Source organism: Macaca fascicularis, chromosome 14 (assembly GCF_037993035.2).
Source record: "Macaca fascicularis isolate 582-1 chromosome 14, T2T-MFA8v1.1".
NCBI classification, from domain to species: Eukaryota; Metazoa; Chordata; class Mammalia; order Primates; family Cercopithecidae; genus Macaca; species Macaca fascicularis.
This window is the reverse complement of record NC_088388.1, coordinates 71,157,503-71,184,800: the sequence shown is the minus strand read 5'-3', so window position 1 is coordinate 71,184,800 and position 27,298 is coordinate 71,157,503. Positions and strand designations below refer to the sequence as shown.

Sequence of the window (27,298 nt, the reverse complement as noted above, 5' to 3'; positions counted from 1 at the left end):
GGGAATCTTCTCTGAGGTTTCAGGATGAGTCACTATCTTGGATGCTTACCCCCTTTGGCCTCCAAGTTTGTGAAGTGAATTGCCCATTCCCTTTGATTGGGTTAGCAGCCATAGGGTCGATCCTAGTCACTCTCTCCACCCCACCCTGCCAGACCACTGTCTGCCCTCCGGGACCAAGGGCAACATACGTGGTTGCTTGGACACGTCCTACAGCCTGCAAATTGGACAGATGGAATCAATACTCATGAACCTGGAGAAGCCCAAGTAGCACAGTTAGTGACACTAGCTGCCTGGAGGGACAGCATGCCATGGGAGGGAGTGTGATTGAATGGTGATTGGACACAGCAGCTGAAGATTAACCAAATTACGTCTCTTTGAGTTTAGATAGACACTTGGATTTTAACACACATCAACTTGTGCAGAATATAGAAGAGCTGCCTTCTTAACACAGGAGTATGCCAGCATGAGTGCTGGGGTGGTCAGGTATAGATCTGGTGCCCATCACAGCGCAGATTCATGTGATTATTGCTAAGATTATACAAACAGAGGGTAAAGAGCTTAGATTTGTGGAGCTTTTTTTTTTTTTTTTTTTTTTTTTTAATGTGTCAGGCACTATGGAGTTTTACATACTTATAACCTGCACAGCAGCCATCATTATCTCCATTATGCTGGTAAGGAAATGAAGGCCCAGAGGTGTAGTAACTGGTCCAAGAACACACAATCAGTAAATGATAGAGCTTTGATTTGAACACAGGTCTCTCTGTGCTTGTTATAAAATGTCATGCTGTCTTCCCAGTTTAGATGTCTTAATTCATATGTCTCCTGACTTCTCTCAGTCCAACCATAGGGTCATGTACATAGTAATAATAACTAACATTCATTGAGCAGTTGTTATGTGTCAGACACTGCTCTAAGCTTCTTTATGTGTATTAACACAATGATGAGCTAGATACTCTTATTATCCCTAATAATTATTATGAGGCCACAAAATGGTGGTTTTCTAATTTCATCATTCCTTCTACAATTATTAGTTTTCATTCTATAGTAAGACAGAACTTTCCCTTCTCTCCCATTTACTTATTTATTAATTTTCAATGTGGACTTCAATGGAGAATCTTATTTTACTCAATGCGTTATAATTATATATAATTAATGGGTTATAATCCATTACTGTCATTATTCATTCTGATGCTCTGATCATCCCAGATTTTACAGCCAGTTTTCTTGACTTCTGTGCCATACTACTTCTCTATCAGACATTGTTTTGCAGTGCTTTCAATTAGTTTGCCTATCTGTATCTGCCTTATTATACCCTCTTGGCTTTAAATGTTCTGGGAAATAGGAAGACTGACTAATGCCAATCTTAATGCAAATTGTATATAAACTGAGAGTAAATAGTCTCCAAATGAGAACCCGACAGACTCTTCTATGAATTAAATATATGAGTTTTAGACAGATTTTAGCTGCTTAGAGACCCTTCTCATTTCTCATTGAAATCTTAATTCATATTCTGGATAAATTACCTTTGAAGATAATTTTAAAAGTTATTTTAGGTAAGGTGAGTAGGCACAGAAGACTCACTTAACTATATTAAGTCACATATAGAAGAACCACTGCTACGTAGGAGATAGAGTCTGGTTTTGGGCTTACCTGTAAGGACTGTATCTTTGTGTGCATGGAAGTTGGTGGAATTTATTCATTCATTCAGCAAGTCATTGAATCAGGTACTGTGCCTGTTGAAGGTAATGAAATTCAAACCAAATGGTACGTGGGAAACCATCAACATTACTGGTTACAAATACTAAAAAACTAACCAGGAAGTGAAAACAAACTATAGTTTGGCTTTTTAATAGTTATGATAAGTAATTAGTTTGAAATGCTTACCACTTCTGCTTGCAGAAGCATTAGCAGTTTTGAAGGTTAGTAAGCAAAAGATAGACACCCTAAGAGAAAGATGGGCAAAGGACCTTAATAAGGGATTTGTGAAGAAGAAGCACAACTGACTGCTAAACATATTTTTTAAAAAATTCATCCTCGCTAGTAATCAAGAAATGCAAACTGAAAGAGCAGTGTGATTCCATTTTCTGTTTTCCAGATTGACACATTTCTGGAAAAAAAGAAAAAAAAACACTCTATTTTGGTAAAGGAAGGCACAGCAGTTACTCTCATACAGCATACTTTGCTAGTGAAAATAAAAATTAATACAATCTTTTTGCAAAACAACTTCGTAATATTTATAAAACCCTTAAAATGCTTATACTTTTTGAAGTAAATTTTATCTCATATGAATTTATCCAAAGGAAATAATCAGAAATATTATGTTATTAATATTTAAAACAATCTTGTTTTATAATAGGGATTGCTTAAATCAAGCATGGAATAGTCTTATAGTGGAATACTGTATAGCCATTTAAAACAATGTGGGTTTTTTTGTTGTTGTTTGAGACGGAGTCTTGCTGTGTTGCCCAGGCTCGATGCAGTGGCGCGATCTCAGCTCACTGCATCCTCCGCCTCCCGGATTCAAGCGATTCTTCTGCCTTAGCCTCCCGAGTAGCTGGGATTACAGACATACACCACCATGCCTGGTTAATTTTTGTATTTTTAGTAGAGACAGGGTTTCACCTTGTTGCCCAGGCTGGTCTCGAACTCCTGACCTCAGGTGATCTGTCTACCTTGGCCTCCCAAAGTGCTGGGATTATAAGCATGAGCTACTGTACCCTGCCAGTAAAACAATGGAATAGACATATAATACATGAAAGGATTTATGTGCATTCAGAGAGAAAGTTTGTACATGATCCCATTTTTATAAATAAAATTATGTATATATCCATTGAAGAAACTGGAAAGATGTTATAGGTTCTAAGACCTTTTCTTCTTTTGATTATCTGTATTTTCTGTTTGTTTTTTTTTATAGTGAACATGAGCCCTTTTTTTATTAGAAGGGAAAACAATGTATTAGTGGGAATATTACATAAATAGCAGGAAGAAGAAGGGAAGCTAACATATGGAGCCCCTGCCTCTGGTCATACTCCCTCTTCTCACACAGCCACTGGAGTGATTTTTGTAATTGCAAAGGTTTGGAAGGAAACTTACCAATCTATAAATAGTAGTTAATCTTGGAATTTGGACTAAGGAGATGCATGTAAGGGGGGACCTTTAATGTTCCCATGTGCTTGAGAAGAATGTGTGTTGTACTGCTGTCGGATGGAATGTTCTGTATAGGTCTGTTATATCCATTTAGTCTAAGGTATAGTTTAAGTCAGACATTTCCTTATTTATTTTCTTTCTGGATGACCTGTCCATTGCTGAAAGTAGGATATTGAAGTCCCTGCTGTTTCTGTAGTATAGTCTGTCTTTCCCTTCCCATTGATTAATAGTTGCTTTATATATTTAGGTACTGTGATGTTAGGTGCATATGTATTTACAATTGTTATAGTCTCTTGATTAATTGACCCTTTTATTATTATATTATGACCTTCTTTGTCTCTTTATACAGTTTTGACTTAAAGTCTATTTTATTCCATATGAATCCCGGTACTTCTGCTCTCTTTTGGTTCCCATTTGCATGCGATATTTTTTTCCATTCCTTCATGTTCAATCTGTGTGTGTCCTTATAGGTAAAGTGAGTCTCTTGTAGATACCATACAGTTGGGTCTTCCTCTTTTTAATCCATTTACATTTTAATGTCTTTAGGCAATTATTGATTAATTGTCTTTAGGCAATTATTGCCTTTAGGCAATTATTGATAAGTGAGGACTAACTTCTGACATTTTATTGTTTTCTGGTTGTTTTATAGATCCATCGTTCCTCTCTTCCTCTCTTGCTGTCTTCCTTTGTGATTAGGTGATTTTCTTTCTTTTTTTTTTATTATACTTTATGTTCTAGGGTATATGTACATAACGTGCAGGTTTGTTACATATGTATACATGTGCCATGTTGGTGTGCTGCACCCATTAACTCGTCATTTACATTAAGTATATCTCCTAATGCTATCCCCCCACCCCACAACAGGCCCCGGTGTGTGATGTTCCCCTTCCTGTGTCCAAGTGTTCTCATTGTTCAATTCCCACCTATGAGTGAGAACATGCGGTGCTTGGTTTTCTGTTCTTGCGATAGTTTGCTGAGAATGATGGTTTCCAGCTGCATCTATGTCCCTACAAAAGACATGAACTCATCCTTTTTTATGGCTGCATAGTATTCCATGGTGTATAGGTGCCACATTTTCTTAATCCAGTCTGTCATTGATGGACATTTGGGTTGGCTCCAAGTCTTTGCCATTGTGAATAGTGCTGCAGTAAACATACATGTGCATGTGTCTTTATAGCAGCATGATTTATAATCCTTTGGGTATTATAAATCCTTTGGGTATTATAACCCAGTAATGGGATGGCTGGGTCAAATGGTATTTCTAGTTCTAGATCCTTGAGGAATTGCCACACTGTCTTCCACCATGGTTGAACAAGTTTACAGTCCCACCAACAGTATAAAAATGTTCCTATTTCTCCACATCCTCTCCAGCACTTGTTGTTTCCTGACTTTTTAATGATCACCATTCTAACTGGTGTGAGATGGTATCTCATTGTGGTTTTGATTTGCATTTCTCTGATGGCTAGTGATGGTGAGCATTTTTTCGTGTGTCTGTTGGCTGCATAAATGTCTTCTTTTGAGAAGTGTCTGTTCATATCCCTTGCCCACTTTTTGATGGGGTTGTTTATTTTTTTCTTGTAAATTTGTTTGAGTTCTTTGTAGGTTCTGGATATTAGCCCTTTGTCAGATGAGTAGATTGCAAAAATATTCTCCCATTCTGTAGGTTGCCTGTTCACTCTGATGGTAGTTTCTTTTGCTGTGCAGAAGCTCTTTAGTTTAATTAGATCCCATTTGTCAATTTTGGCTTTTGTTGCCATTGCTTTTGGTGTTTTAGACATGAAGTCCTTGCCCATGCCTATGTCCTGAATGGTATTGCCTAGGTTTTCTTCTAGGGTTTTTATCTAATATTTAAGTCTCTAATTCATCTTGAATTAATTTTTATATAAGGTGTAAGGAAGGGATCCAGTTTCAGCTTTCTACTTATGGCTAGCCAGTTTTCCCAGCACCATTTGTTGAATAGGGAATCCTTTCCCCATTTCTTGTTTTTGTCAGGTTTGTCAAAGATCAGATGGTTGTAGATGTGTGGTACTATTTCTGAGGGCTCTGTTCTGTTCCATTGGCCTATATCTCTGTTTTGGTACCAGTACCATGCTGTTTTGGTTACTGTATGTACTATACTGTAGTATAGTTTGAAGTCAGATAGTGTAATGCTTCCAGCTTTGTTCTTTTTGCTTAGGATTGTCTTGGCAATGTGGGCTCTTTTTTGGTTCCATATGAGCTTTAAAGTAGTTTTTTCCAATTCCGTGAAGAAAGTCATTGGTAGCTTGATGGGGATGGCATTGAATCTATAAATTACCTTGGACAGTATGGCCATTTTCACGATATTGATTCTTCCTATCCATGAACATGGAATGTTCTTCCATTTGTTTGTGTTCTCTTTTATTTCATTGAGCAGTGGTTTGTAGTTCTCCTTGAAGAGGTCCTTCACATCCCTTGTAAGTTGGATTCCTAGGTATTCTCTTTGAATCTATTGTGAATGGGAGTTCATTCATGATTTGGCTCTCTGTTTGTCTGTTATTGGTATATAAGAATGCTTGTGATTTTTGCACATTGATTTTGTATCCTGAGACTTTGCTGAAGTTGCTTATCAGCTTAAGGGGATTTTGGGCTGAGACGATGGGGTTTTCTAAATATACAATCATGTCATCTGCAAACAGGGACAATTTGACTTCCTCTTTTCCTAACTGAATACCTTTTATTTCTTTCTCTTGCCTGATTGCCCTGGCCAGAACTTCCAACACTATGTTGAATAGGAGTGGTGAGAGAGGGCATCCCTGTCTTGTGCCAGTTTTCAAGGGGAATGCTTCCAGTTTTTGCCCATTCATTGTGATACTGGCTGTGGGTTTGTCATAAATAGCTCTTACTATTTTGAGATACGTTCCATCAATACCGAATTTATTGAAAGTCTTTAGTATGAAGGGCTGTTGAATTTTGTCAAAAGTCTTTTCTCCATCTGTTGAGATAATCATGTGGTTTTTGTCTTTGGTTCTGTTTATATGCTGGATTACATTTATTGTTTTGTGTATATTGAACCAGCCTTGCATCCCAGGGATGAAGCCCACTTGATCATGGTGGATAAGCTTTTTGATGTGCTGCTGGATTCGGTTTGCCAGTATTTTACTGAGGATTTTTGCATCAGTGTTCATCAGGGATATTGGTCCACTTCTCCTTTTTTGTTGTGTCTCTGCCAGGCTTTGGTATCAGGATGATGTTGGCCTCATAAAATGAGTTAGGGAGGATTCCCTCTTTTTCTATTGATTGGAATAGTTTCAGAAGGAATGGTACCAACTCCTCCTTGTACCTCTGGTGAATTCGTCTGGTCCTGGACCTTTTTTAGTTGGTAGGCTATTAATTATTGCCTCAATTTCAGAGCCTGTTACTGGTCTATTCAGGGATTCAACTTCTCCTGGTTTAGTCTTGGGAGAGTGTATGTGTCCAGGAATTTATTCATTTCTTCTAGGGTTTCTAGTTTATTTGCGTAGAGGTGTTTATAGTATTCTCTGATGGTAGTTTGTATTTCTGTGGGGTCGATGGTGATACCCCTTTATCATTTTTTATTGCGTCTATTTGATTCTTCTCTCTTCTCTTCTTTATTAGTCTTGCTAGTGGTCTATCAATTTTGGTGATCTATTCAAAAAACCAGCTCCTGGATTCATTGATTTTTTTTTTTTTGAAGGATTTTTTGTGTCTCTAGCTCCTTCAGTTCTGCTCTGATCTTAGTTATTTCTTGCCTTCTGCTAGCTTTTGAATGTGTTTGCTCTTGCTTCTCTAGTTCTTTTAATTGTGATGTTAGGATGTCAACTTTAGATCTTTCCTGCTTTCTCTTGTGGGCACTTAGTGCTATAAATTTCCCTCTACACACTGCTTTAAATGTGTCCCAGAGATTCTGGTATGTTGTATCTTTGTTCTCATTGGTTTCAAAGAACATCTTTATTTCTGCCTTCATTTCGTTATGTACCCAGTAGGCATTCAGAAGCAAGTTGTTCAGTTTCCATGTAGTTGAGTGGTTTTGATTTAGTTTCTTAATCCTGAGTTCTAGTTTGATTGCACTGTGGTCTGAGAGACAGTTTGTTATAATTTCTGTTCTCTTACATTTGCTGAGGAGTGCTTTACTTCCAACTATGTGGTCAATTTTGGAATAAGTGTGATGTGGTGCTCAGAAGAGTGTATATTCTGTTGATTTGGGGTGGAGAGTTCTGTAGATGTCTATTAGGTCCAGTTGGTGCAGAATTGAGTTCAATTCCTGGTTATCCTTGTTAACTTTCTGTCTCGATGATCTGTCTAATGTTGACAGGGGGTGTTAAAGTCTCCCATTATTATCGTTTGGGAGTCTAAGTCTCTTTGTAAGTCTCTAAGGAATTGCTTTATGCATCTGGGTGCTCCTGTATTGGGTGCATATATATTTAGGATAGTTAGCTCTTCTTGTTGAATTGATCCCTTTACCATTATGTAATGGCCTTCTTTGTCTCTTTTGATCTTTGTTGGTTTAAAGTCTGTATTATCAGAGACTAGGATTGCAACCCCTGCATTTTTTTTGTTTTCCATTTGCTTGGTAGATCTTCCTCCATCCCTTTATTTTGAGCCTATGTGTGTCTTTGCACATGAGATGGGTCTCCTGGATACTGCAAACTGATGGGTCTTGACTCTTTATCCAATTTGCCAGTCTGTGTCTTTTAATTGGAGCATTTAGCCCGTTTACATTTAAGGTTAATATTGTTATGTGTGAACTCGATCCTGTCATTATGATGTTAGCTGGTTATTTTGCTCGTTAGTTGATGCAGTTTCTTCCTAGCCTCGATGGTCTTTACATTTTGGCATGTTTTTGCAGTGGCTGGTCCCGGTTGTTCCTTTCCATGTTTAGTGCTTCCTTCAGGAGCTCACGTAGGGCAGGCCTGGTGGTGACAAAATCTCTCAGCATTTGCTTGTCTGTAAAGGATTTTATTTCTCCTTCACTTGTGAAACTTAGTTTGGCTGGATATGAAATTCCGGTTGAAAATTCTTTTCTTTAAGAATGTTGAATATTGGCCCCCACTCTCTTCTGGCTTGTAGAGTTTCTGCCAAGAGATCCGCTGTTAGTCTGATGGGCTTCCCTTTGTGGGTAACCCGACCTTTCTCTCTGGCTGCCCTTAACATTTTTTCCTTCATTTCAGCTTTGGTGAATCTGACAATTATGTGTCTTGGAGCTGCTCTTCTCGAGAAGTATCTTTGTGGCGTTCTCTGTATTTCCTGAATTTGAATGTTGGCCTGCCTTGCTAGGTTGGGGAAGTTCTCCTGGATAATATTCTGCAGAGTGTTTTCCAACTTGGTTACATTCTCCCGTCACTTTCACCTACACCAATCAGACGTAGATTTAGTCTTTTCACATAGTCCCATATTTCTTGGAGGCTTTGTTCATTTCTTTTTACTTTTTTTTTTGTTTGTTTGTTTGAGACGGAGTCTTGCTCTGTCGCCCAGGCTGGAGTGCAGTGGCCGGATCTCAGCTCACTGCAAGCTCCGCCTCCCGGGTTTCCACCATTCTCCTGCCTCAGCCTTCAGAGTAGCTGGGACTACAGGCGCCCGCCACCTCGCCCGGCTAGTTTTTTGTATTTTTTAGTAGAGACGGGGTTTCACCGTGTTAGCCAGGATGGTCTCGATCTCCTGACCTCGTGATCCGCCCGTCTCGGCCTCCCAAAGTGCTGGGATTACAGGCTTGAGCCACCGCGCCCGGCCTCTTTTTACTCCTTTTTCTTTAAACTTCTCTTCTCGCTTTATTTCATTCATTTGATCTTCAATTACTGATACCCTTTCTTCCAGTTGATCAGGTCGGTTACTGAAGCTTGTGCATTTGTCACGTAGTTCTCGTGTCATGGTTTTCATCTCTATCAGGTCTTTTAAGGACTTCCCTGCATTGGTTATTCTAGTTAGCCATTTGTCAAATCTTTTTTCAAGGTTTTTAGCTTCTTTGTGCTGGGTTCGTACTTCCTCCTTTAGCTCAGAGAAGTTTGATTGTCTGAAGCCTTCTTCTCTCAGCTCATCAAAGTCATTCTCCAAGCAGCTTTGTTCTGTTGCTGGCGAGGAACTGCGTTCCTTTGGAAGGGGAGAGGCGCTCTGATTTTTAGAATTTCCAGCTTTTCTACACTGCTTTTTCCCCATCTTTGTGGTTTTATCTACCTTTAGTCTTTGATGATGGTGACATACAGATGGGGTTTTGGTGTGGATGTCCTTTCTGTTTGTTAGTTTTCCTTCTAACAGTCAGGACCCTCCGCTGCAGGTCTGTTGGAGTTTGCTTGAGGTTCAGTGCAGACCCTGTTTGCCTGGGCATCAGCAGCGGAGGCTGCAGAAAAGTGAATATTGCTGAACGGCTAATGTTGCTGTCTGATCGTTCCTCTGATAGCTTTGTCTCAGAGGTGTACCTGGCCATGTGAGGTGTGAGGTGTGAGGTGTCAGTCTGCCCCTAGTGGGGGATGTCTCCCAGTTAGGCTAATCGGGGATCAGGGACCTACTTGAGCAGGCAGTCTGTCTGTTCTTAGATCTCAGACTCCATGCTGGGAGAACCACTACTCTCTTCAAAGCTGTCAGACAGAGACATTTACATCTGCAGAGGTTTCTGCTGCCTTTTGTTTGCCTATGCCCTGTCCCCAGAGGTGGAGTCTACAGAGGCAGGCAGGCCTCCTTGAGCTGCGGTGGGCTCCACCCAGTTCGAGCTTCCCAGGGACTTTATTTACCTACCTAAGCCTCAGCAATGGCAGGCCCCCCTCCCCAGCCTTGCTGCTGCCTTGCAGTTAGATCTCAGACTGCTGTGCTAGCAATGAGGGAGGCTCCATGGGCATGGGACCCTCCGAGCCAGGCGCAGGATATAATCTCCTGGTGTGCCGTTTGCTAAGACCCTTTGTAAAGCACAGTATTAGGGTGGGAGTGACCCGATTTTCCAGGTGTTGTGTGTCACGGTTTCCCTTGTCTAGGAAAGGGAATTCCCTTCTCCCTTGCGCTTCCTGGTTGAGGCGGTGCCTTGGGCTCTCGCTTGTTGGGCTGCACCCACTGTCCTGCACCCACTGTCTGACACTCCCCAGTGAGATGAATCTGGTACCTCAGTTGGAAATGTAGAAATCACCCGTCTTCTGTGTCACTCACGCTGGGAGCTGGAGGCTGGAGCTCTTCCTATTCAGCCGTCTTGGAACTGCCCCCTATTAGGTGATTTTCTTTTTTTTTTTTTTTTTGAGACGGAGTCTCGCTCTGTCACCCAGGCTGGAGTGCAGTGGCCGGATCTCAGCTCACTGCAAGCTCCGCCTCCCGGGTTTACGCCATTCTCCTGCCTCAGCCTCCTGAGTAGCTGGGACTACAGGCGCCCACCACCTCGCCCGGCTAAGTTTTTTTTGTATTTTTAGTAGAGACGGGGTTTCACTGTGTTAGCCAGGATGGTCTCGATCTCCTGACCTCGTGATCCGCCCGTCTCGGCCTCCCAAAGTGCTGGGATTACAGGCTTGAGCCACCGCGCCCGGCCAGGTGATTTTCTTTAGTAGTATACTTATATTCCTTACTTTTTACCTTTTATGAATCTACTTTAGGCTTTGCTTTGTGGTTACTTTACACTTATTCCACACCCGCCACAAACATATTCTGTATTTTTAGTGTCACAATTTACATATTTTGTATTATATATCCCTTAACAAATTATTGTAGCTATTATTATTTTTAGCAGTTTTGTATTTTGACCTTAATACTAAAGATAAAAGTGATTTACTTACCACCATTTACAGTATCATGGTATTCTGAATTTGACTACGTGCTTACCATTACCAGTGAGGTTTATCGGGTGTTTTGTTTGTTTGTTTTGAGATAGAGTCTCATTCTGTCACCCAGGCTGGAGTGCAGTGGTTGATCTTAGCTCACTACAATCTCTGCCCCCCAAGCTCAAGTGATTTTCCTACCTCAGCCTCCCAAGTAGCTGAGACTACTGGCATGTAACACCATGCCTGGCTAATGTTTGTATTTGTCTGTTTTTGGTGGAGATGGGGTTTCAGCATGTTTCTTTTTTTTTTTTTTTTTTTTTTTTGAGTTGGAGTCTTGCTCTGTCGCCCAGGCTGGAGTGCAGTGGCCGGATTTCAGCTCACTGCAAGCTCCGCCTCCCGGGTTTACGCCATTCTCCTGCCTCAGCCTCCCGAGTAGCTGGGACTACAGGCGCCCGCCACCTCGCCCGGCTAGTTTTTTGTATTTTTTTTTTTAGTAGAGACGGGGTTTCACCGGGTTAGCCAGGATGGTCTCGATCTCCTGACCTTGTGATCCGCCCGTCTCGGCCTCCCAAAGTGCTGGGATTACAGGCTTGAGCCACCGTGCCCGGCCAATTTCAGCATGTTTCTAAGGCTTCCAGTGAGTTTTATACTTTCGTGTTTTTGTGTTGCTAATTAGCATCCTTTTCTTTCAACATGAAGCACTCTCTTTAGCATTTCTTGTAAATTTATCACCATCAGACCTGTCTAAGAAATATAAGACAGGTCTCGTGGTGATAAACTCCCTTGGCTTTTATTTCTCTGGGAAAGTCTTTATCTTTCCTTGATTTCTGAAGAATAGTTTTGCTGGGTATAGTCTTCTTAGTTGACAGGGTTTTTTTTCATTCAACATTTTGAATTTATCATCCTGTTCTCTCCTGGCCTATAAGATTTATAATGTGAAATCCACTGTCAGCCTTATTGGAAGTCCGTTATATATTACTTGCTTTTTTGCTCTCACTGCTTTCACAATCCTTCTTTGTCTTTAATTTTTGATAGTTTGATTATAATATGTCTTGGTGTAGTCTTATTTGGACTGAATCTTATTGGAAGCCATTTGTCTTCCTATTTTCAAATAGCTCATTTTTGAGTTCACATATTCCGTCTTCTGCTTTTCAGTTCTGCTGTTGATGCTCTATATTGCAGTTTCATTTGATTCATTATATTTTTCAGCTCCAGGATTTCTTTTGATGTTTTTTAAAAACATAATTTCAATCTCTTAAATTTGTTTGGAATATTTATTGTTTTCCTGATTTTGTTAAATTGTTTCTCTATATTTTCTTAATGTTTGCTAAACTTTCTTAAAACAATTATTTTGAATTATTTGTGAAGCAGGTCATGAATATCCATTTCTTTAGGGTTGGTTACTGGTCCTTCATTTTGTTCTTTGGGTGGGATCAAGTTTCCCTGATTGTTCTTGATTCTTGTGGCCATGCTTTGGTATCTGAACATGTGAAAAAGTAGGGACTTACTCCAGTCTTTGCAGATTGGCTTTGCCTGGGAAAGCCCTTCATCATTCAGCCTGTCCAGAGATTCGGGACAGGCTGTCTTGTGTGGTTCATGAATGAGCTTGGTGCTAGAGTCCTCAGGCAGGCTGGCCTGGTGCATAGGTCAGCAGGTGAGCTGACCCGGTGCCTGGGTCCTTAGGGTTGAGCTTGGAGCCTGGTGCCATTGGAGTGGACCTGTTGATTGGGACCACAGGGGTGGGCCTAGAGCCTGTATCTGTGGGGGCCAGCCTGAAGCCTAAGTACACAGGGACTGACCTTGTGATGGGATAGGCCTTGAGCCTGAATCTGCAGGGAATGGTTAGTCATTGGGATTGACCTGGCACCTGTGTGCAAGTTGATGGGCCTGGAGCCTGAGTCCACAGGGGTTGGTCTGGTATTGGAGCAGACCTGGAGCCTTAGTTTATGGGGATTGGGCCAGGGCCCTGGGTCCACAAGGGCTGGCCTGGAATGTGGGTATATAGGGATGGTCCTGGAGTCTCAGTCCATGGGGGCCAAGCTGTTACTGGCATCTATCGGAGTGGGTCTGGACCTCAGATCTGCTGGAGCAGGCCTAGACTTTGGTTTCACTGAAGTCTGTGGCATGGGACTGGCCTGGAGCCTGGGCTGGCCTGTTCCTGGGCAGGCACAGAGCCTGGGTCTGTGGGTGATGGTCTAGAACCTGGATATGCAGTACTGCCCCAGAGGGTGTAGGTCTGTGAGGGCTAGCCTGGGTACTAGGGCAATGAGGGCCAGCCTGTGACCTGGGTCCACGGGGGCTATCCTGGAGTCTGGATTTGTGGGAGCCAGCTCAGTACTGGGTCTACTGGGATGGGCCTGGGGGCTGCTAGAGCTGGCCTGAAATGTGGGGCCACAGGGACTGGTGTGAAACCGAGCAGGCCTAGAGCCTGTGTCTGCAGGTGCTGGCCCAGTGCCTGAGGCCAGGGGTACTGACCTGGTGCTAGGGCAGGCCTAAAGCTCTGGGCTGTGTGGACTAACTTGGCTGTGAGCTGGGCTGGAGCCTGGGGCGGACCTGGAGGCTGGGTCTGCTGGTATAGGCCTGATAACTAAGGCTGTCAGGCCGACCTGGTGCTAGGGCAGACCTGAAGCCTGGATTCATGCCCCAGCCAGTTCTGGGGGAAGTCTAGAGCCCTGGGCCACCAAGGCTACCCTGGCTCTAGGATGGGCCTGGAGATTGAATCTGCAAGGCGGGCCTGAAGCCTGAGACTGTAGGGGCTGGGCTCGTATTAGGGTGGGCCCAGAGCCCATGACTGCTGGGGCTGGCCTGGCACTAGGGCCAGAGTCTGGGGCTGCTAAGGTCGGTCTGGCTAGGAGGCAGATCTGGAGCCTGGGGCTGTGGGGTATGTCCTGGCACCAGGGAGGCTAGAGGCTTAGTCTGAGGGTAGCCACCAGGAGTTTGGGAGCCTTCCAGGCACTGAGTTTTACTGGGGTGGGCCTGGATTCAGGGTCTAAGGCAAAGTCCAGCCCTCACTTCCCTCTCCTGCCCCCATGAGTGTAACTCTCTCCATGTGTACCGCCTGGAGTTGGGGGAGGGGTGATATGGGTAAGGGGAAACTGTCTTCTACCCTCTGTAGGTAACCTTTTCTTTACCCCTGTGCTATGCCCAGCTGCTGTAATCTCTCATTTGGTTTACTTAGCTCTTGTGAAGGTATTTTTGCCTGTGGATAATTGTTCAAATTGATGTTTCTGCTGGGGAGCAAGTGCTGGGGAGTCCTGTTCTGCCATCTTGCTGATGCCGTAAGGGTTTTCTTGATCCTGTTTCTTGTTCTGCTGCACGTTTCTCCTGTAGTAACCTTTATCACACTTTGAGCTGTAACTTTATACTTAATTATTGGTTTTCTCAGCAGACTGGCCCTAGCTCCTTGAGGTCACAGACCTCAGCAGCTGGAACAGGGACTAGAACATGGTAGGCATTTGATAAGTAATTGTTGGATAAACAGTTTGTATTTTATAATTGTGGAAACTGGGCCTTAGAAAGGTGTTAAGTAACTTGTCCCAAGCTTCTCAGCTGGTAAGTTTCAGAGGCTGCTGCCTTTTTTTTTTTTTTTTAATGAAGTTTCACTGTGTTGCCCAAACTGGTCTTGAACTCCTGGACTCAAGTAATACTCCCGTCTTGGCCTCCCAAAGTGCTGGGATTACAGTCATTATTCACTGCATCCAGCTAAGATTTCCTATCGCTGCCTTTCCTATCCTTGTCTTTTACACTCCCAGAGTTCATGGGTTTTTTTCCACTGTATCACTCACATGAGTCCCCAAACATGCTTCCAGATCTGGGTCTGTACCTCCTGGGCCTTTCTTGCTTTTGACACTTCTGTCTTTGTGCTTTCTTCTAGTGTGGTCCAGGTCCTGCTTGCTGCCGGGGCTGATCCAAACCTTGGAGATGATTTCAGCAGTGTTTATAAGACCGCCAAGGAACAGGGAATCCATTCTTTGGAAGGTAAGTGTGGGCTGTCCTGCTTCTCTGAGAGCTCTCCTCTTGTGTCTTTCATGCAGTCTTGCTCTGTGGTGTCAGCTCTACCAGCAACTCAGAGTGAAAGCCTGCATGTTCTTTACCTCTGTGGACTCATGAAGAACTCAAAGGGCTCGGAACAGCTGCTTTTCACAGTCCCTTGGCTCTAACTTTATGTCACTTTAAAGTTACATGGGGAAAGAAATAGAGGCCTGATTTCATGACCTAATTGGGGGTAGGAAGTACATTTCAACTGATGTTTTCCTGAAAGTGCTTCAGCCTGTAGAGCTGCAGATGAGTGGACAACGGAGCACCTTTCAGTAAAATAATTAAGGCAACTGCGTGGAATGTGGATTTGTTCCTCTCCTATTTCCTGCAGACTTACCTTGCCCCATTCCTGCCCCAGAACTAGACAACAGCCTTACTGGATTCCTCAGCCTCAGAATTCCCTAAATAATACTATTCTGAATACTGCTTTTCCTCCCTCGTAAACGTAAAATGCAATCCTGCCTCTGGGACTATCCCCTCAGCTTGCTCTATGATCTAGGACAAATAGTGGACCTTCTCTGTGCCTTGATGTCTATCCTTATAAAATGAGGTCATCATCAGTGCCTTCTCTGGGATGTCTGGGATGTTGTGTTGGTGGTGGTTTGAACTTCAGAATGAAGAGGCTGTGGGGTGAGTCTTGGAGACTGAATGTGCAAGGTGGATGTTTGAGTTTGCACTAGGGCTTGATCATGTGTCTGTTAGAGGGTACCTCAGCAAGTCAGTCTATGTTGTGTCTGGTGAGTACTTCATCCAAAGTGGGGTTGAAAAAAAAGCTGGTTGCTTTGGCTGCAGTCAGAAATGAGTATTTTACATTTGAGCTTTTGTTTATCCAGACTGTCCCCACTGCTTTCCCCTTGTCCTGGACCATTCACAGAGGCTGAGATCCCTCTGAGATTGCCAGCAATGGGGTGGCTGAGCAGTGGCTGCTTTAGTGTTAGCAGTGATGCCAGGAGGACAGACAGCCTCTCTGACTACCCGAGAGCCAGAACATTGACCTAGGGGGAAGTTCAGCCAAGGGGAGCAGTGTGCTCAGCCTTCAGAGCTATAAGGCCGCGAGACTGACATGGTATGTGGTAACTCAGAGTAGCGGTGTTGTTGCTGCCCCAGGGAGAAGGTTTCTCAAATCAGTGGCATGAGAGGAGTATCCAAGAGCATTAAGGCATTGCTGCCCAGGTAAAGTGTGAAGTTACCCTCTTCCTTCCCTTTCACCTCTCTAAACCTAGTCCTTCTCTTAAGGCTCCATTGCTAACGCTAGATCCTCCACAAAGGCTTCCCTGTCCTTGACAATAGTTGCAACCTGCCCTCAGCTGCTCTTTTGAATGTTCTCTGGATCTTGGCCTTTTGTATGGTTATTTGAACTCTCATCTACCCATATGTCCTTTCTTTCCTCCTCATGTGCAGGCCACAATCTTTGTGTCCTTGGATTCCCCACTGAGCTGGAGGAATTGTGTTTATGTTTTAAACAGAGAATTTCATGAGTACCCCCTTGCCCTCTATTTGCAGCCTGATATGTGGGGACTCAGCTTATGGGCTATCCTGTTCTCATTCAGGCGCAGCATTGCAGTGCTCAGCTCTGTCTTCAGTTTAGGTGCTGATATGGTTTGGCTGTGTCTCTATTCACATCTCAGCTTGAATTGTATCTCCCAGAATTCCCATGTGTTGTGGGAGGGACCTAGTGGGAGGTAATTGAAACATGGGGGCCAGTCTTTCCCATGCTATTCTTGTGATAGTGAATAAGTCTCTTGAGATCTGATGGGTTTGTTAGGGGTTTCCCCCTTTTGCTTCATCCTCATTTTTCTCCTGCCGCTGCCATGTAAGAAGTGCCTTTTACCTTCTGCCATGATTCTGAGGCCTCCCCGGCCATGTAGGACTGTAAGTCCAATTAAACCTCTTTTTGTTCCCAGTTTCAGGTATGTCTTTATCAGCAGTGTGAAAATGAACTAATATAGGTGCTCTCACCAAAAAGCAAAGTGGAGCATTTGTTGAGAGGGCAGGGCCAGGTAGACAGGAGGGGGTTCTTTTGAGTGCCTTCTCATCTGCTGTCAGGATTCTAGCAGGGCTCATTAAACGTTTTTTTTATTTCACAGAATCTCAGAGCTATGAAGCCATCTATCTAGTCCAACTTCTGCTGTCACACTGGTCTCCACGATATACATTCATGTTTTGTTTTGCTTTTTTGAGACGGAGTCTCGCTCTGTCGCCCAGGCTGGAGTGCAGTGTCGAGATCTCAGCTCACTGCAAGCTCCGCCTCCTGGGTTCACACCATTCTCCTGCCTCAGCCTACCCAGTAGCTGGGACTACAGGCGCCCACCACCACGCCTGGCTAACTTTTTGTATTTTTAGTAGAGACGGGGTTTCACTGTGTTAGCCAGGATGGTCTCGATCTCCTGGCCTCATGAGCTGCTCGCCTCGGCCTCCCAAAGTGCTGGGATTACAGGCGTGAACCACCGCGCCCGGCCACATTCATGTTTTGTAGCTTTGTGTTTTAATGGTAACCTCCAGGGTGATACTCACATTCAACATTCTAGATCAGTAGTCAGCAAACTTTCTAGAAAGAGCCAGATAGTAAACATTTAAGCTTTGTGGGCCAGTTGATCTCAGTTGTGACTACTTACCTTGACCATTGTGATACAAAAGTAGCCATAAACAGTAAACAAATCTATGTGGCTATGTTTCAAGAAAACGTTATTTATAAAAACACACAGCCTGCTGGATTTGGCCCAGAGGCTGTAGTTTGCCAGCCCTGCTCCACATGATTTTTTTTTGCATTCCTAGTTCAAGGTTATATAATTTATTTTTCTTAGTTTTTTTTCTTTCTTCTTTTCTTTTCTTTTCTTTTCTTTTTCCTGGCCAACCTCTGGATTATTTTTAACTCTTATGCCAGACAGCCTACATTGTGGGTAGGTAGGTAGATAGGGAGAGATAGACAACAAAAATATTCGAAAAGGCTATCATGTCCGCTTATGAAATAACAATTAAAATATTAACCATCTCTTCTTATTTCATATGATCTGCAAATTTAGTAGTAGGCTTTCTGTGGATTCACTTATTTATTCAAAAGTATTTATTGATCACTACCTGTGTACCAGGTAGTGTTTTAAGCACTGATGAGTTAGACAGACAAGATCCCCTGCCATCATGCTTTTACTTGGATTAAAATGTTTATAAGGACTTTATTAAGTACAGAGTCCTAGAGCACATGATGAAGATAATTTTGATGCATTATTCAGCATTCTCAGGTGTAATTCTATCAACTTTCATTCTTTTCCATCCTCCGTTCCTCTGCTTTGTTCACAAAATTTTAAGAGCTTTTTCCCTAGATTTCTTGCTAAAATTAAAATGTTTCTAGCATTTGTCTTATTTTCTTGTCTAATAACCCTTTCCAGAAAAGGAAATCAGGTTATTCTGGCATGTTGATTTATTGTTCTTAGGGAACCCATACTGGTACCCAGTAATTACCCAAGTGTTTAAGAACTGGTACAAAATGCTGGGCACCGTGGTTCACGCTTGTAGTCCCAGCACTTTGGGAGGCCGAGGCAAGCAGATCACATGAGGCTAGGAGTTCAAGACTAGCCTGGCCAACATGGCAAAACCCCTTTTCTACTAAAAATACAAAATTTAGCCAGGTGTGGTGGTGCATGCCTGTAGTCCCAGCTACTCAGGAGGCTGAGGCACAAGAATCACTTGAACCCAGGAGTCAGAGGTTGTAGTGAGCTGAGATCACGCCACTGCACTCCAGCCTGGGTGACAGAGCAAGACCCTGTCTCAAAACAAAAACAAAAACAACCAACTGTTAAAAAAATAATAATAACATCCTAGAAGTTTGTCAGGAATCATTGATAAACTCACTGTGGCTTGCAAGATCTACCTCTCCACCTTTTTTTTTTTTTTTTCTTAATTCTAGATTACTTTTGTCTGCCACAGTTTTCTGGCAACTGGCTTTATTTTCCTGGGTGTATCGGTTTAGATGTGGTATGCTGTCCAACTTGGTGCACTGAACGTTCTGACTTGGACCTGGATAGTGATAGTCCTTTAGAATCATCTCAGGGCTCTTCTCTCTCATCAGCCTCAGCCTTTAGCTTCTTCTTAACCATGTCTTTCCTTTTTCTGTTTAAGGAAACCTCATTTTTTTAGCCATTCAGCCAATATATATTGACTGCCAATTGTATGCAAGACACCATACCCAGCTCTGACTCATTCTCATGGATGAAATGCGAACAAAAGAATCCTGTAGTTCTCTTATTTTTGTATTGGATTGACTTTTTCATGAAAAATTACCTGACTTGTAGGGATGGGTAAGGAAGGTAGAGTAGAACAAGAGCTGTAATTCCCTTTCCCTCGAGTGTGTCTAGGCAAATTCACAGGAAGGTCACAAGCTCAGGAAAGTTGGACAGTCCTTCACTATTATAGTAGACTATGGAGTCAGTGCTAAGTCCAAGAAGTTCACTAAATTTCTAATGGATATTTCTGTGGCCCTTGGCCTGCAGTTAGTACTGAAGAAAGGTATAGTTTGTGGCTTTGGAAAGACCTCTCTAACCTCCGATGATACATTCCTTTTCTTCTATATTAGTATTGTTGTGAATATCAAGAGATAAAATATGTGATGTGTGGATTGTAAAGTGCTCTACAGTTGTAATTGCTTATTAGTTTCATTTATGTATAATTCAGCATGTTCTTACTGAATGTCAGGCACTCTGCCAGCTGCTGGGATTATATAAATGATTATACATAGTCTAGCCCCTCAACAGTGCTCCCAGTCATTTACAGAGACAAGCCTGTAAACAAGGAATCACAATGCAGAGTGATAAATGCAGTGGTAGCTGCACAAATATGTAGGCAGCACTGATGTAAGTAGTGGTGAGCTCCACCTGAGAAGTGAGCAGACTGGTGTCTGGGAAGTGTCACAGGGTAAGTGACCTTGAATTGGGTCTTAAGGATGAGTTGGAGATTGCCAGGAAGGCTAAGAGGGATGGACCTTCCAGACAGAGGGAACAGTGTATGCAGAGGCATTGGGTGGGGGTTAGGGAATGACAGCAGATGGAATCATCTGCTGCAGGATTGAGGAGAACAACAAGAAATAAGGCCAGAGAGTGAAGAAGGTTACACATGGGAAGGACCTTGTAAGGCAGTTCTAGGGAGCTCATTCTCTATTCTGAAGGCCAAAGGATTTTAAGCAGGACAATGTCGAATTCACACTTGCATTTTAGATGGACCATTCTGACAGGGTAGAGGAGGAATTGGAGGGGAAAGATTATCAATGGTTCTTGACTTTTTAGGGATAATGGACTCCTTTGGGAATGTGATAAGAAGCTATGCTCCTGTCCTCCAAAAATACATTTAAAATATCTGGAGATTCCTAAAGGTGATCTTTGGGAATACAGTAAATAGATGTTAGCAGAATATTAGAAGATTGAGTACTCAGTGGATTGTGAGAATTGATGGAAAAGGAGGTATGCATGGTGACACCTCAGTTTCTAGTTTGAGTGAATAGTTAGATATGTGGGTCTGGAGAGCTCAAAGGAGTAGTTTGGCAGGAGACAGGGATTTAGGAGTATTTTCCATTTGCTTGGGAGTTAAAACAATGGATGTGACCGAAATTGCCCAATGAAAGTATTTAAAGTGAGGGAGTGGTAGGAGAACAAGTCCTTTACTCAGGATACCAGCATTTAAGGTGTGAGCAGGAAAGAGGATCCAGGCAAGAAAACTAAAAGGTATCAAAGATGCTTTGTGTCCGTTTTACCTGCTGAGAACAGACACAGCCTAGGGAGGAAAGAAACTTCTTTGCCATCCTTGCTGAGACTTTGTCATTGGTTATGCCATTCCTAGTTTCACTCTTCTCCTGTGTCATGTGAGCATTGCTCTTTAGCAAGAAGCCTACTCAGCTGGGTCCACTTTTGTCAACGTTGGTGTTTCTGGGTAGAGGGCAGTCTTACTGGTTCAGGTAGCCCAAGGGTGCTTGGTATGGAAATCTTGTTGGCCCGATTGTTCTTTCCTTTCTCTCCAGCCCTCAGAGTGCCATCTTCAGAGGCACATTGGTGTCCTAGAGAAAGTTTGGGCTTCAGTACCAGATATCTGAATGATTCATCTAAGCTCTGTTACTCACTAGATATGTGATCTTGAGTAAATGACTTAAAGTCTCTGAATATCAGTTTTCTCATCTGTAACGTAGTAATAACAATACCCATCTTATAGGGTTGTTAGGATGATTAGAGATAATCATATATATATTTAAAGCACGGTGACATTTAATGCAGAATTTCTCTATGGAGATGGGTTTTGGCAAAGTGTAAAGCAGGAAGCCTGCCTGGGAGGTATTGAGCAACTCACCACTCAAGGGGTGCTAACAGCTGAGATATCTGCCCATCATGGATTCTGTAAAGGGGATTTTTGCCATGGTCATTGGATTATCTGGCCTCCAGTACCCCTGTCTGCCGTGTGATTTCTAATGTTCTTAAAGCTCTAGGCTTACTATCAGAGCAAGTAATGTTCTTTTGTTTTGTTTTGTTTTTTTGTTTTTGAGACAGAGTTTCGCTCTTACTGCCCAGACTGGAGTGCAATGGCACGATCTTGGCTCATTGTAACCTCTGCCTCCTGGGTTCAAGTGATTCTCCTGCCTCAGCCTCCCAAGTAGCTGGGATTATAGGTACCACCACCATGCCTGGCTAATTTTTATTTTTATTTTTATTTTACTAGTATCTTTACTAGAGATGGAGTTTCACCATGTTGGCCAGGCTGGATTCTAACTCCAGACCTCAGGTGATCCACCCGCCTCGGCCTCCCAAAGTGCTGGGATTACAGGCGTAAGCCACTGCACCCAACGTAATATTCTTAAAAGAAGTGGAATTTGAGTTGGGCTTTGGAGAATGAAAATGACGGGGAAGAAGAAAAAAGCAGAGGGCGTGGCTTAGAATGTCTGTGAGATGAAATAAATGTGGAGAGAAGTATGAGGATCATAGCTGTTCCTCTGCCAACCTATTCCCTGATCTCGACCACATTCCATTCAGTGCCTTGAGCCCTACCCATGCCCACTCCAGGAGTGTTCCACTTGTGGCTGGCTGATGGGTGGGGGCCCTAATCCTCAGATGGAGGAGGTAATAAATTAGTGGTAACAGTAAACAAGTCACCCAGCCCGGGATGCCGCTGGCTGCTTATAAGTAACTGTTATAAACATTGGGTGTCTGGGGCTGTCAGAAATGCAAGCAAGCATTTTGAGTGCCTCTCATATGTACAATTAAAACAATAAAACACGGCAGAAGCGCAGCCAGAGCGGGCTATAAATCAGCTTCTCTTCTCAGCTCCAAGTGGCAGCTGAATAAAGATGAGTGGGGCAGAAGCTGGGTTGGCATAGGGCCCTTCTGGGGGTAGAGGACTTGGACCAACCCCACCAGCCTGAGTGCCCCGTTCCCACAGCTCCAGGGTCTGCAGGGCCTGGCCTGCTCCAGCTGACCTCCCCATCTCTGTGTCTTCAGATGGGCGACAGGACGGTGCAAGCCGGCACATCACAAACCAGTGGACAAGTGCCCTGGAGTTCAGGAGATGGCTAGGACTCCCTGCTGGCGGTAATGGAACTGCTCTGTATAATGTTTCTCCCCCTCCCCAGTACATGCCAAGGATGGTCTCATCTGACTATCTTTTTTACTCAGTATAAGTTAACTACCCAGCACCCACTGTGTGCCCAGCCTAACCCAAGCATAGCAGAGAGAATGCATGCCCTTGGAGAGCAAAAACTCAGCTGAGAACAATAAGGCTCCCAAGGAAATAAGAATCCCCTAGAGAGCTTGTTAACACAGGTTCCTGGACCCTACCCTCAGATTCTGATTGAGTATGTCTGGGGTGGGACCCGAGGTTTTGCATTTCTAATAGGCTCCGACCCTTTGGAAAGCATGGTCTAGACTACAGGTATTAGTTGTGGTCTTGTGCTTGAACTGCTTAAAAAACTCATCTGGGCCTTCACTTCCCTACTAGAGATCTTATTTTGCCACTTTAAGTTTCACTCCTAGAGAGGCTGTGTGTTTAAGCTATGGTATTATGTGTGTGCAGAACACTAAATAGCTCTGACACCTGGAGCGATTTTCTATACCTGCCAGAGGCACTGTCTCCTTATTTGTAAAAGAAAGGTTATTGGAAGAGTTAGAGGTAGTATGGTACATTTACCGCTAACCTAAACCCTAGAACATAGAAGAAATTCTGTGAATGTAAACCTCTGTTTCTACATCCTCCTCCTCATTATACTCTTAACGGAATGTCAGTCTTTGACACAGCCTTCCAAATGCTTTTCTCTGGTAGCAAACTATTACCCTCAAAGAGCTAAATAGTATTTAGAGTCCAAGGAATGGCTTAGCCATTACCTAATTGTGTGACCTTGGCAATTCTTTTTTGCTCTCTGAGCTTGATTTTCTCATCTGTAGAGAATAATATTTCCTACACCATAGGCTTATTGTAAGGCCCAAATTGGAGGACTTATGAAAGCGCTTGAGAAAATATAAGGCATTATGCAAATATAAGGTGCTTGCAAGAACAGTAATTAGTAATAATAAAGACTTAAGACATTACCAAGACAATATTTGACAAAGGGTCCAGTCAGAGGTACAGATAGCAAGGACCATAAGAGCTTAGAGAATCTCTGGCTGAAGAAGTCAAGGAAATAAAATGACATTTGAGCCTCAAAGTATCGGAAGGTTTTGGACAGCTGTATGGAGGGTTGACAGGTGGGTGCAATTGAATGTGAGTAGAGAAGGGGTGTGCTATGTTCAAAACATACAGAGTGGTCGAGTGTGGTGGCTCATGCCTGTAATCCCAAGACTTTGGGAGGCTGAAGCAGAAGGATTGCTTGAACCCAGGAGTTCAAGACCAGCCTGGGCAACATTGTGAAACCCCGTCTCTACACAACTTTTATTTTATTTTATTTATTTATTTATTTTTATTTTATTTTTGAGACAGAGTCTTGCTGTGCCGCCCAGGCTGGAGTACAATGGCATGATCTCAGCTCACTGCAACCTCTACCTCCTGGGTTCAAGCAGTTCCCATGCCTCAACCTCCTGAGTAGTTGGGATTACAGGCATGTGCCACCATGCCCGGCAACTTTTTTGTGTTTTAGTAGAGATGGGGTTTCACCATGTTGCCCAGGCTGGTCTTAAACTCCTGAGCTCAGGCGATCTGCCTGCCTCGGCCTCCGAAAGTGTCAGGATTAGTAATGAGCCACCATGCCCTGCCCAATATTTTTTTTTTAATTAGCCAGGTATGTGCCTGTGGTCCCAACTACTCAGGAGGCTGAGACAGGAGGATTGCCTGAGCCCAGGAGATCAAGGCTGTAGTAAGCCATGGTCACGCCACTGCACTCCAGCCTGGGTGATAGAGCAAAACCCTGTCTCAAAAAACAAAAAACCACTCAGATATGAGAAACAGAAAAATTATGTTTCACGCTGGTAGGTGAACATGTTAGGGTGAAGCATGCACACAGCAGAAGATTCATCTTAGAGAGTGATGAGCAATAAAGATGCAACATTAGTAGAGTAGGGCCAGATCAAGACTCTTGGACTTTATCCTTTAGACAGAGAAGAGCCTTGAAGGTCCTAAAGGAGAGGGCACTGCAGGAATTGATGCCTTTCAGGATAGAGAAACAGAGGGAGGTGATAATGAGATGACGATGGTGATAGCTGCAAGGGTAGCAGATAATATTGATTGATACTTACTTTGTATTCACAGTAACCCTATAATATAGGTAGTAACCCTATAATAAAGGAAACTGAGGCAGAGGCTGTCAAATGCCAGCAGAACTATCTCCTGCTCTTATATAAGACCCAACAACCATATCAGCCTGCATGTGCCCACAGCTTAGTCAGCTCAGATCTCTGGCTTGTCCAAAGGCTTGGGAATCTGCCAGGCCAAAAGCTGTGTGGGCAATTTATTATTTTTAATAATGTCACAGCCCCTTCCTCATCCTTGTCCAGGCTCACTCAGAGCCTTGTCACACTCCGTGGCCAATGTTTCTACATGTCATTTCTCCATAGTTCTGGTTCTGGCCACCATAGAGTTACCAGGATACATTTTGGCCAACTGCATGATTAAATGAATCAGCCAGTTAGGTTGATTATTTCCATCCTTTTAGCCCTCCAAACTCTGTGTGTGTGTGTGTGTGTGTGTGTGTGTGTGTGTGTGTGTGTATCTGTCTGTGTCTTAGGAGAGAGAGATAGACTAGTTGACATGTTTTATTAAACAGAATAAATTTGATGCATTTATAAAAATAAGAAAAAACAGAATTGGGTGGCAAAGAACTAGTCTTATGATTTTTAACCGATTTACATATTTTGTGTATAAATATTTTTTCATCAAAAGTTCCAAATCAGGGATGGGTCCCACACACCACACAAAATATATTAGAGACATTTATATGGATAGCAGGAAGGGAGACAGAGGGCTGAAATTTTCCAGGCACCTAGTGATTGATAGGGGCTGAGGCTCCCCCTGACGCTTTATTGAGTTTCCGATGATTATCTCTCGCTGAGACATTTTTTACAGATGACGGTCGAGCTGTCACAATGGACCATGGGGGAAAAAAACCCAACAATAATAACACTTTAATCTTTTTACTGCACTGCTCCCTAGTATCTCAGATTCATCTTCCCTGACGCACGCAGTTCATTATTCTGCCCCTCCCTGGATGGGAAATAAAGGAAAATATATATATATGTAGACACACTTACCCACATACATACACACACAGACTATATAAAAGAGACCACCTCAGAACCAGAGAGGGGCAGAATTTATTGTTCTTTTTGCAAGTATTGAGGTTTATTAGTAGAGATGCTGGGTTGGCTTGGAATTGGCTATTAATTACAGCATTTTGTATTTGTTTTTTATTGCGAGTTTTTAACATCTTGAAGAAAAGGCAGAGGAGAGGCAAGCAGGTGTAGAGATGGGGAACACAGAGGAACCAAGTTTGACCAACCGAGTAGCATATCTGCCGAGAGGCAAAGAGCCGCCACCTTCTTCTTGTTGCCAGCCCTGCCCCAGAGAATCTGTGGAGCTCAAAGAATGCTGCTTTGGATAGGATGGGGGTGGGAGAGGAGGGGGAAGAGGGTGACCTCAGGGTACTTATAGGACAAATCTAAGGGAATCCAGATACTTGTGAGCATGTCACTACTCTGAGAGTTAGGAGAGGTAGGAAGTAGAGAAGGTTAAAACAGAGTTTTGATGGGTCTGTAGATAACCGAGTAACAGATTCTTAAGTTTGCCCCACCTTATGAATTTGGTGATGTGAAGGTGAGATGTGGGCTCTGGAAAGCACTCCCTGGGTCTGCACTAAAAAGAAGGGTCCTGAGCCAGAGAGGATGCTGCACTGACTGTCATGGCCACAGGCAGGGATAATAGCCTGTCTTCTTCAAGTTCCTTGCCATCCTTCCTGGTCTACACCTTCCCTTTCATGGAGGTGAGAGAAAATGGGTTTGGGGTCTCTGTGGGAAGGCTGCCCTTGAGGTGTCTCCAGTGGAATAAGTATTGTTGACCCAGTCTTTAATTCATCAACTCTATTCTGAGCCCCGATGCTACACTAGAATGGGTTGACAATGAGGTGAGGTCCTATTCCTAAGGAGAAAACTTCCAGTCCATGGGCAGAAACCATGTCTGTGAGAATCATTTTCAAGTAGGGGATAGTCCTCCAGCCATCGGCCAGCCTAGGTGACCATGAGTGCCTTCTCTATATAAAGGATAAAGACATGTTGAAGACACAGTGTGTGTCCATCAGGAACCTGTTTCCTGCCTGGGGAGACAAGCTTAACATCCGTTTACTAAAGAAGTGTTTGTTAAGCAACCTGCCATGCTTAACAGAATACACATGAAACAATCTGAGAACACACAAGACTATGTAAAAGGAAATGTTGACTAATTTGATGTAAACAGAAGGCATAGAGGAAAGGGAGATCAGTGAAAATCAAGATGCTTGAATTGTAAAGTGTGGGTAAAATGTACATAAATAAGAGAAAGCATAATAAAGCCATGTAATCACTTAGAGAAAAAGAGTTATAAGCCTTGGAGTTGAACTTTCCAGCTCAGTCAGTGACTGCCAGTGTGACTTTATAAGATACAAAACTTCTCTAAGTGCCAGTTTCTTCATTTATTGTATAGGAATAATAATGTAACAGCCTAGTAGGGTTCTTGTGAGAATAGTCATAAAGTTCCTGGCACAGTACCTGGGCACATAGTGAGTGTTCAATAAATGGAACCATTATTTTCTTACTGTTCTGTTGTATATTTACTTATCTGAGTATTGGAGGAAGACTCTTAGTTGTGGGATATTAGCCTTCAGGACTCACCTGTGACTCTCCACTAGTATGAAATGGGCCGCACTAGTATGGAATGAGCCTGAAAGATTCTATAGTGTTAGTGTTAGAGGTGATTCTGGC

At 43.1% G+C, this 27,298-nt stretch overlaps 1 protein-coding gene across 10 annotated transcripts in view; it reads left to right on the top strand.

Moving 5' to 3' along the window:
- Positions 1–27,298, top strand: part of CLPB (ClpB family mitochondrial disaggregase) — a 148,296-nt gene that overhangs the window by 46,444 nt on the left and 74,554 nt on the right. For 5 of the 10 annotated variants that reach the window (XR_012423469.1, XR_012423472.1, XM_005578998.5 and 2 more), the window contains 2 exons: positions 14,731–14,834; positions 22,364–22,453. Coding sequence is in view for 6 of the 10 variants with exons in the window: in XM_005578998.5 (XP_005579055.1) it covers positions 14,731–14,834; positions 22,364–22,453 (194 nt within the window). In the remaining 4 variants the exon portion in view is untranslated. The remainder of the gene's footprint in view (positions 1–14,730; positions 14,835–22,363; positions 22,454–27,298) is intronic. The other 5 variants (XR_012423471.1, XR_012423470.1, XM_005579000.5 and 2 more) reach the window with 1 other exon arrangement.